Here is an 11,462-nt window from a genome sequence, read left to right as displayed (position 1 = left end):
AAATTATCACGCCATATTTGGAAAATCTCGCACAGTACAGTTTTCTTCTACTCTTGGCCCATATGCATATTTATTTGCACTTAATTGGAAATGCATGGAACATATCATTTCCTCTGAGCTTTCCCCTACTTAATATTCAATGATCACTCTCCCCCTAAGGCCACATACCCTTCATATTTACCATTTCAATGGCTGCTTAATATTCCATAGAGTGCATAAATAATAATTTACTTAACCTTTAGGTTGCTTTTTAAATTTGTAGATAAGGCTGAAATAACCACCTAATTGTTTTCTTCTTTTGTTGAATTATTTCTTTATGATAACTTTCCTAGAGTGGAATTACTGGATCAAAAGAAGAGAACATTTCCCATAGCTCTTGACAAAGCCAGTGCTTTCCAAAGGTGGTAATAATTTATACTGAGCCACCTGGAGTTTTACTACTAGTTGGTAAAACTCTGGGCTAATTTGTTAGAGTTTTAACAGGTCCCTCTAATAGGGCTGGTGAAATTTTCATTTCTTTGACTGCCAGATGCAAAAAAACACAACCCCCGTGCTTGCCTGCCATTTGTACAGCCTCTTTTGGACTACTGTTGTGGGTGAACTCTGCTGAAATAGCTTTGGAGGTCGTGAGGAAGGAGATCTTGAAATTCAGAGCTGAATGGTTTCATTCGGGTGTGGAGTGTATACAGTGCTAGAAGGCTCTTCCTGAGGTTAAGCTGAAATCTGCTTCCTCGACATTTCTGCCTGTTGGTCCTTGATTTCCTCCCAGAGACACAAAGAGTGGTCTTCCCTTTAAGACCATAATGCTTTTAAGGCACATCTGTGCTACAGTGTGAATTGGTACTTTGTTCTTTTTTTAAATTGCCAAATAATATTCCATCGTATGGATAACAGTTTGCTTTTTAAGTCATGAAAGGAATTACTTTAAAGAGAAATATGAACAAAATGGTAGTACAGGTCTGACCTTAGTACATGAGTACAGACCTAATGAAAGTCACATGCAAAGACCATCTGATCTTCACATGCTTCTCACTCACTCTTCCTTCAGGCAGATCTCTGTTGAAATATCACCTCCCTGACCACCCACAAGGGGATGGGGCTTCCTTTTGGGTGATGAAAATATTCTGGAATTACATGTAGGTGATGATTGCATAACATTGTGAATGTACTAAATGCCACTGAATTACACATGTAAAAAATGGTTAAAGTGGTACATTTTGTTATGTGTATTTTGCCACAGTAAAAAAGCATCTTTCCCACACCATTCTTTAACTCCTTGTGATGCCGTCTTTTACTCTATTGCACGTAGCACTACTAAAAATAATATTATGTGATAAAAATTATATTATAGACATTTTATATTTGTATTTATATTATATTTGTTTATAGATAGTTTTCCCACTAGAATATAACTTCCATGAGATCAGGGGCTTTGTCAATCACACTATTTCCAGTACCTATAACAGTATTTGGCATTTGATAGGAGCTTGAGAAATTATTTTAGTGTAATGAGTGAGTGAACACATCTATCAAAAATAAAATGCTCAGATCTTTGACTAAGCAATTCCACTCTCAGAGAAATGTTTGTATGTGTGCACGTAGAGGCATAGACCAGGATGGTGGTGATGGTACTGAGAGGCAGTATGTGGAACTCATACTGATGGTGCATTGAGATGACTTTTGATGGTTTGTCTATGAGTATTTAAATTTTTAATTGCATGTTTTTACTTATGTGCTTATCTGCTGTTTATGGCAAGTGATACTGACTTTCCATCTATCATAATAGGTAACTGTTTCATTTTTTTAAATAACAACTTTACTGATATATAATTTACACACCATAAAATTAGCCCTTTGAAAGTATACAATTCAATGGTCTTTGGTCTATTCAAAGAGTTTGCAGCCATCACCACTATTCAATTCCAGAACCTTTCCATCACCCCAAAAGAATACTCCAAACCCATTAAGCAGTCATTCTCAATTTCTCCCTCCCCCTAACCCCTTTAGTCACCAGTATGCTTTCTGGGTTTATGATTTGCCTATTCTGGACATTTCATACAAATGGAATCATATAATATATGTTTTTTTTTCCACTTAGCATAATATTTTCAAAGTTCATCCATGCTGTAGCCAATATCAGCCCTTCCTTCCTTTTTAATGCCAAACAATATTGCATTGTATGGATAATAGTTTCCTTTTAAATAAAAAAAATAAAATTGCTTTAAAGAAAAATATCAATGAAATAATGATACAGGAATATGTAGATATGGGATGACAGTAGCATGTGAAAGATCAAAGTTTGGGAAACTGTAATATAGAAACTCTGTTTGGATATGTGCCTGGTCAATGTGAACAACCAGGGGTGTGCCTTCTGGGTGTGCTAACATTCTTAAATTCTGTGGTTTGGGTGGGAGGATCATGCATTGAGTCTTCCCACTAATGCTGGCTTCACCCTATTCTACAGAATAATTAGTGGGAAAATGTTGGGTGCAGTCAGGAAATGCTTAATATCTGTTCCCTGGTCTCTTCCAACCCTCCTCTCTCCTCAACCTGTCCAAAAAAATAGGTATGTTACCTTAAAAAGGTAAACACACCCAGGATGGTGTAGAGTGGTTGAATGATACTTCATCTTGACACAATAACATTCTAACTCCAAGCATCGAGGGCAAAATTTAAATTCTTCTCAAGTTAAGTATAATGTCAAATTTAACATGATGTCACTTATGTGCGGAATCTAAAATAAAACATGAAATAAAACAAACTCAGAGATTAGATTTTGGTTACCAGAAGAGGGGGTTTGGGGGAGGGGAAATTGGAGGAAGGTGGTCAAATGGTACAAACTTCCAGTTACAAGATAAGTAAGTCCTGGCGATGTAATATATAGCATGGTGGCTGTAGAGAACAATGCCATATGGGACATTTGAAAGTTGCTGAGAGAATACATCCTGAGAGTTCTCATCACAAGGAAAACACCATTTTTTTTTTTGGTATCTATATGAGATGATGGATGTTAACTAAACTTTTTGTGGTAATCATTTCACAATATATGTAAGTCATACTATTGCGCTGTACACCTTAAACTTACACATGCTATATGTCAAATATATCTCAATAAAACTGAAAAAAATGTTGAAATGCTAAAGAGAATTAGCATTGATTTGCCAACCTTTTATTATGCCTCTGAAATTGCACCGTATTCTAATAGCAACAGATTAAAACTGACAAATTCACTTCCATAGATTAGATACTGTATGTCTACTTCCCCTACTTTAAAATAAATGATAATTACACCTGTAGCAATCAAGGTTAAGTCTGGGAAACAAAGACTACCTTAGTTATTATTTTTCATTTGTTTTAAATAAACTATTTTGGGATACTTGTAGATTTACAGAAAAGTTGCAAAAATTAATACAAAGAGTTCTTGTTCTAGTCTTTTAATGTCAATATCTTACTCAACAAGGGTACAGTTCTTTTTTTAAAAAAACTAATTAATTTATTTTTTATGGCGACATTGGTTAACGAAATCCAATGTTTCAACTGTACACTTTAACAATAAGACATATATATTTACACTGTGTGTTCACCTCCCAAAGTTAGATTTCTTTCTGTCACCACATATTTGACCCCCTTTACCCTGTCTACTTCTTCCCTCCCCCCATCCCTAACCTTTGGTAACCACTATAGTCCATAGTCTATAGTCCATCTCCATGAGTCTCTGTTTGTTTGTCCTGATCATTTGTTGCTTTTAGGTTTATATCCTACATATAAGTGATATCATGTGATTTTCAACTTTTTCAGTCTGGCTTATTTCGCTTAGCATGATTATCTCGAGGTCCATCCAGGTTGTTGTAAATGGCAGTATTTCATCTCTTCTTATGGCTGAGTAATATTACACTGTATATGTGTACCACAGCTTCTTTAGCCAATCATCTATCATAGAACACTTTGGTTGCTTCCAAGGGTACAGTTCTTAAAACTTGCATTGGCACAGTACTGTTTAACTAAACTCAGCATTCAGAGTTCACCAATTTGCCCACAAATGTCTCCTTTTTTCTGTTTCAGGATCCAACAGGACATCACATTGCATTAAAAATTTTGTTTTGTTTCCTCTGATCTGTGACAGCTCCTCCGTCATGTCTTGTTTTTCATGACCTTGACGATTTTAAAGAACACTGCTCCAGTATTAGAGTTTGATGTTTGATGTTTTCTCATTGTTAGAATGGGATCTGGGGAAGAGAAGAACCCACATATTTATTTTTTAAAAGTTAAATTTTAGACTTTAGATTTTACCAGTTTTTCCATTATTGCCCTCTTTCTGTTCTAAGCGCCAATCTAGAGTACCACATTGCATTGAATTGTCACTTCCCCGCAGTCTCTGTCAGTTTGGAATAATTTCTCACAAGCTTTTCTTATTTTTCATGACCTTGACAGTCTTGTGGAGGACTGACCAGGTGTCCTTTAGATATCAACCAATCTGTGTTTGTCTAATGTTTTTCTCATGATTAGATTTGGGTTATGGATGAAAAAAGTCACATGCCAAAAAACAATGAATTGTACACTTTAAATGGGTAAATTGTATGGTATGTGAAGTATATGTCAACAAAGCTGTTACAAATACCTTTTTGAAGAGAACACCCAAAGGCGAAATCACATTACATCATATTATTTAGTTATATCATATTTAATTACATCTTGAAATTCATATGACATCCCTGGTGGATTTAGGAAGGAAGGATGTTAACCTCCTTCACCTCGTTAATGAATAATTCATTGTTTTTCGGTATGTTACATTATTAATTTTTTAAAATTGTGATCATTTATGCTTATAACATAAAATTTGCCATTTTAACCGATTTCAAGTACAATTCAGTGGAATGAATTACATTTGTGATGTGCAAACACCACCACTATTTCCAAAACATTTTCACCGATAAGAGTGAAAGGGTAGAGGTGAAAACGTGGGGCCTCAATGTTAAGCTAGGACTTTTGTTCCTAATCCAAAGGGCAATGGGAGACCATTGAAAGATTTTAAGAAGATGCATGGTGGGTCAGGTTTTCATTTTGAAATAACTGTTTCTGCTGTAGTTGAAGTACAGTTGGAGAACAGATGGTCGACAGAGGTGGGGTTGCTGTGACGTGAACACAGAATCAGCTGCCGGGCCCCACATTCTTGGACCCCTCCAAGGCCCTGCGAGAGGCCTGACAATGTACTAACGGGGCTATAAAACTCTGTGCTGGTATTTTTGTATTTTTTTTTTCTGAAGGAAAGACCTCTCCTGCTCCAATCGTAAAGGTCCTACAAGACCTGGATCTGCCCCTGATACTAAATAGTAAACTTCCAGGATGAACTTTCAAATCCTTACTAAGTAATTGGGGGAAACCCTTACTCAGGGTTCTTGAAGAATTAAGCCATGTGTTTTAGTGCCCTGTTGCCTGTTGTATCAGGCGTGGTTCTTGGTGGTGAGCCACTCTGGCCAACTCCAGCAAAATGAGAACTTGTTGGTGGGATATATGGGCAGAGGTTGACACACTTTTTTTCTGTAAAGGGCTGGTAGTAACTATTTTCAATGCTGCAGGCCATATGGTGTCTGTAGTAACTACATAAGTCCTGCCGTTGCAGCGTGAAAAGAGCCATTGACAATATGTAAATGAATGAGCATGACTGTGCCAATAAACCTTTATTTATAAAAACAGGCTGCAGGCTGGATTTGGTGATCGGGTCATAGTTTGCTGACTCTTGTGTTTGGAGACTCCAAATTTGTTGGATGTTTGGAGCACAGGTTTGTACATTGTGGGTGTACGGGACTCAATATGTGCATCACCCCAGATCTACTTGTCCTTGTGTACTCACCCCTGCCTCAACCACTTGCTCTGCTATTTCTATAGATGAAGCCCCAACTGCTGCCATGGCCATTTACTGCATCATAGGTGAGAAGCCCTGGGTTTACTACTTAAGAACTTAGCGACTCTAGACAAGTTGGTCCCTAATAAAGGGATTCGAATGGATCAAGACTGATGTGCTTATGCTTTCTGGGATGCTGAAAGGAAAAAGACTTTGAGGCTACACCCCAGAACAATGGGAAAGAGGTTTGACTGATCAGTTATGTTTGCAATGGACACCCAGGTAGAGAGAGGTGGCTAAATATTTGTGATCCTGTAACTAGGTCTCTTATGGTTCTGAAAAGCTACAGTTCTGTCTGGATACTTCACTGAGAATATTCTAGAGATGGAACAATTATGTAAAATATAGCCACTTGGCATAAAAAAATGGCCTGTAATTTTACAAATTCCTAACGCATCTGTTTTTATAAAAGAAACAGGATGAACTCCTGATTCTCTGTTCACAAAAGACACATCTGCGAGGCAGCTGCCCATTAGGAAAAAGAAACCAAATCCACAATGCCTTTCACATCAGCTTCATAGTTTAAGTACAGAACAAAGATCCAACATGTACTTTTAAAGTTTGACAACTGTTTATTGAACACCCATTATGTTAATCAAAGACTTGTTCCTTGCCCTCAAGAAATTGTAATTGTCAATATCTAATCCTGGGTGAAAGAACAGAATCAACTAGAAAAACTAATAGGAATGGCTTTCTGGAATAAATAGGGGTAGGAAATAATGGAAAAGGGGTAAAGGAAGAGAGAGGTCACTCCAGCTTGGGGAAATAGTGATAGCAAAGGTTTAGAGGCAGGGATGAGCAAGAGAACATTAATCTTGTTGGAAGAGCAAATTCATGGTGGGAGAAGTGGGGGATGGTTTTTGGTAGGAGGTAGAATTATAAAGGTGTGAGAAATCAGGATGTCAAGTTTGGCTTTGGTGTCTAAACAATGGGCTGCCATTGTACCTTCTTGGGTGTTCTAGGAAGATCAAGAATTATGGATGGTATGGAGGGCAGAGGAAAGGTGAGATGGTCAGGCAGAGAGGCAAGGAAGGAAGCTGATGCAAAGATGCAAACGTGAGAGGATGGGCCTTGAGCCTGGAGGATTACATGTAAAGGGAGAGAAGACAGGTATGAGAAGTGTTTCAAAGTTATGCTGGGCTGGGCGTGGTGGCTGGTGGTATATGAAGGTTGCAAGAAGAAAGGTGTCCTAGAGAACTGCAGAATTCCAAACTTGGGGTCTGAGGTTGAGGGTGCCAGGGAACACTTGGAGGATGCAACAGAAGAAAAGACTAATTTTAACCATGAGTTGTTAATGATGGCAGATATGACCACAGGTTATTTCCGTGGGAAGGTCCAGGCTGGAGATAAAGAGACATGTATCACAGACTTGGCAGGCAGTACATCTGATCCGCCTTCCAGCCCATTGCTGGAATTTCATGGAGATAGCCTTATATGCTGGTTATCAGGAATTTCTAGAAGTCTTCTGGGGAACTCCTACATCCAAGATAAGACGAACTTTTATTAGGTAGCTCCTCTTATTAGAAAAGTTTTCTGATGGATCAAGACTTAGCAGACAGTGGACAGGGGGCTAGGCTGGAAGCCAAACCTTGACCCTGACCCTGACTTACTTTGTGGCATTTCACAAGCCATTTAACTTCTCTGGGCCTTCATTATATTGTCTACAAAATAGCAGGGTGACACTAAAGGATTTGCTGTAACTCCAACATGCTCTGATTCAGGGTGGTTGAAAGTTGAAACTGTGAGAATGGATAAATGGATGGATTTTCCCGTAGAGAGGGCAGAGTCCGGGGCCTTGTTGTAAGGGAGTTATGAGAGAGAGATATATAAAAAGAAGGAGGCATCTCTGTTAGCCAGAGAGAGCTCGTGAACTAGGAGGAGAATCAGCTTGCTAGCCAAGGAAGAGGGGTCTTAGAGAGAGAGAATGATTCCTGCCAGACTAGATTTCTAGAAATTGGGAGCGAATTTCTGGGAGATAGGAATGGATGTGGGTTCAGGAAGAGGTTGTAATGCTAGGTGAGATTTGGAGCCAGAGAAGGTTTGATTGAGGTGGGAGGTGGTGAGTGGGCATTGGTTTACCAGGGGAAAATCTTGAGCTTTATCTAGTTATGTTTGTATGGGTATGATTTATGAAAGGTGGAAGACAGTTTCAAATGAGTATAGGAGCAGAAAGTGAGATAAATGTTTACCTTCTTAGGTTGCATTTATAGAGGTAGAGTCCCGCTTGAGGCGAGCACCATGCCTTGTGCTCATTTTTACCTGGGTTGCTCTAAGAAGGACAGGAACAAATTGAAAGAGGAACTGCATAAGGGGTATGAAGAAAGGACTGGGTGCTATTTAGCTTTGGGAAGAGAAGATTTTGGGGGAGGGATGACAGTTGCCTTTAAACATCCAAGGAACATCCTCCCGAAAGGGAGCCCTGCCATGCCCTTTCTACTGCTACTGCAGATAGAGCCGCTTCCGAAGGGTGCTTTGGATTTCAGGGTTCACTTTCCTTGCTTCCCCTTCCTGAACCAGCTCTGCTTCTGCCATCCGCCGGGTTACCTGTGGCAACAGGTACAATCAGTTGGGCCTAGGCCCCTGGTGCAGTCAGTGTAATGGGCTTATGGGGAGAAGATTAGTGAAGAGGGCAGGTGGATATCCCTGTACTTAGATGGGTGACCTTTATTTGTCTCATCCTATGCCATCATGTTTACAGAATCATTGGCTGGACATTCTTGTTATATGTTTTTTTCTTTTTTTCTAATCTGCTATAAAAGCACATAACCATTAGAAAAAAATGTTTGTCCAAACATTGGTTAAACCCAAAGGTTTTGTTTACAGAAATTTATCTGTATTTCATTTAAATTATCTCACATACTGTGGGCTTTGGAATTCCTGCATGAGAGAAAGTAATTGCTAGAGGCTTGGGTTGGATTTGGGGCTGGGAGCCGGGGAGAGGGAAATGCAGAAAGGTTTGGAAGAGGCTTGCCCCACTCTGCTTGCTCCTTGCTCAGGCTGGGGGTGGTGGTGGTTCCAGGTACCTTGTCCCAACTCACCTCTGTCAGAAGCTCCAGAATGGGTCCTTTCCTTTCTGTGAACACATCAACCAGGGTCTGGATGAAGCAGGAGCCATCCTTGTCATGTCTGTAAGAAATGTACCCTGGGGATTGCAGAGAAAGAAGTGGACTCAGGGAGCTCCAATGGGGGTGGGAGGGTCAGGGCGTGTGTGGTGCAAGAGGGCCTGGAAGAGGGTGGGTCCTGGAGGGGCATGTCAGGGGTCAGGAGCGGCAGGTGAGGTGGGGGAGCAGAGGCTGCCCTGGGTCAGCTGGGAGCTCATACCTCCCACGGTGGAGTAGACCTGGAGGATGTCTGTGTACGTTGGAATGGTTTGGAGACTGTCTTTTGCGTCCATCACAATATTGTCTCCACCTACTATTTCACCAGGATCCTTTTGTTCTGAAACACCAAGAAGAGGAAAAGGCAAAGTCAGAGAGAAAGATGAGGGAAGGAGACGCTCATAAGACACATCAGCAATGCAAGGCTCAGCTGGGGCTCTAGATCTGGGATAGGACTGGATTAGGAACACAAACTCCATGTTCTCGGCTCTGTCCCCACCTCCTCGACAGGCCTGCACGATGTACACCTTAGGCTTGGCTCTCAGGGCCTGGCAATTCTTGTTGTTCAGAACTTCAAACAGATTCTCCAGGTCAACCATCTGCTCGTCCTCCCCTTCAAGGTGTCCTTCTAGCCCATGTGCCATGAGTACCACAAAAGCACAGCTGACGAAATCTTCCCGGGCATCAATGGCATGCTGGAATTTTTTCATCTCTTCCAGGAATTGCTAGAGTGAGAAGAATGGCTAGACTCAGGTACATCTTTGGAGCCCACCTACTGGTCCAGCCCCTCCCCAGTTGGCCTGGGGCTGGCTGCACAATACCTGGGCGGTGGGGTCTTTCTTCATGGTACTCTCAAATCCCAGCTGCTGAAACATTAATTCCAGGGCGTGTATGTCTGCCTCTGAACCTTCCCGGGCTTTGGTGACACACAGCGTCAGGGCTAGGCGGGCACCTGACATGTCATATGCCTCCTGGGCCAAGAGATGACAAAAATAACCAAAGGGGTAGGGAAGTCAAGGAGAAGCAGAAGATGTGGTCCAAAGAGGCTTGAGGTTAAGGTTGCCAGGTAAAATACAGGATACTCATTATAATCAAATTTTGGATTAATAAAAAACCAAATATGATTTGTAGTATGAATATATCCCAAATATTGCACAGGTTATACTTATACTATAAGATTATTTGTTATGGATGTGAAATTCTAATCTGACTGGGCATCTTTCGTTCTTTATTTTTTAAATTAAATTTATTGATTTAGCATTGCTTAATAACATTATATAAATTTCAGCTGTACGTTATAAGTTCCTATCCGTATACTCTACTGTGTGTGCTCACCACCAAAAATCTAGTTTTCTTCCTGGGATCCAGCTCTGTTTCAGTCCTATATGAACTTGGGAAAGTCATTCCTCTTATTTGAGCCTCATTTTCCAAATATACACAATATGCACGTGTGTGAAGAATTTCGAAGGTCCCTTCCAGTTGTCGCATTTAATGGCTTTATCTCTCCATCCTTCTCAAGAGTGTTCTAAGCATTAACTTTTCACTTGCAGAGATCTCAGAATTTCCGAAGCTAACACTGAGATCCTATCATCCCATCTAGGGAAGAAGGATGTTGGGGTCAAAATTTCCTTTCAGAAGAAAAGTAGGATACTTTGCAAGAGATGTAGGAGGGTTCCCCCTACTCTGACTTGGGTTCCATCTCTGAATCTTTCTCCATTTTAATGATCACGAAGCACCTTTTAGCTCTGAATCCAGTCATGATTTTTCACTTTCTCCGCTGTCTCTGAAACATTTGGCTCTTTACCTCCCATCTCCCCAGAAGCTCCCACCCCTCTCCTCCACCTGCACCCAGCCCACCTCCTCCAAAGGCCGAGGATTGCTCATGTCTCTTTTGATTTTAACTCCGCGTCTCAACTCTTGGCCGGTCCTGGGGATTCAAGAAAAGATAGGTTGAAGGTCTCCAAAGAAAGGCAGAGGGGTTCAGGGGATAGACTAGAGTTTGTCTGGATGTTTGAGACTGAATAGCATCCTGGCGGCTGGACCTAATGTCATGGTCAGACCTGGGCAAGAGATGATAATTCGTGAAGGGTGTCCTCTCTAGTGTGGCACTCCAGTGGCATCTTCCACCCCTGGATGTCCCCAGAACTCCTGCTAGGCCCACTCCAAAATGCCACCCATCTGGAAAATTTCCTATCCCTCCTTCAGGACACTCACCAGCCTTTGACAGATAAGCAGAGCAAGCAGCCCCATGTATTCCCCTCCGTGACCCAGGAGCTGGCTGGTTGAAGAGGCATCAACAGGGAGATGCTTCAGGGTTGGGTTTAAAATGAGAAGATTGCCATTGTGGGGAATGCTGCTTTGAAATCCTCCTATTGGGTGTCTAATCTGAAAAGGGCAATTCACCCCCTCCCTCTACCACGAGCCTGAACATCTGTCTAAATCGTCCATTCTCATCTGAGTCC

General features: G+C 41.0%; 1 protein-coding gene across 1 annotated transcript; it reads right to left on the bottom strand.

Moving 5' to 3' along the window:
* Positions 1–8,341: 8,341 nt before the first annotated feature.
* Positions 8,342–10,884, bottom strand: CASP14 (caspase 14). Its single transcript, XM_039867625.1, has 6 exons — positions 10,858–10,884; positions 9,822–9,971; positions 9,500–9,725; positions 9,224–9,340; positions 8,941–9,044; positions 8,342–8,446 (listed from the first exon to the last, which is right to left on the bottom strand). The coding sequence occupies exons 1-6, from the start codon at positions 10,882–10,884 to the stop codon at positions 8,342–8,344; spliced, it is 729 nt and encodes a 242-aa protein (XP_039723559.1).
* Between the last annotated feature and the right edge of the window lie 578 nt (positions 10,885–11,462).

This window comes from Pteropus medius, unplaced genomic scaffold (assembly GCF_902729225.1).
Source record: "Pteropus medius unplaced genomic scaffold, Ma_sr-lr_union100, whole genome shotgun sequence".
Taxonomy (NCBI): Eukaryota; Metazoa; Chordata; class Mammalia; order Chiroptera; family Pteropodidae; genus Pteropus; species Pteropus medius.
Note: the sequence above shows the minus strand (reverse complement) of the source record. Positions and strands in the feature narration are given on the sequence as shown.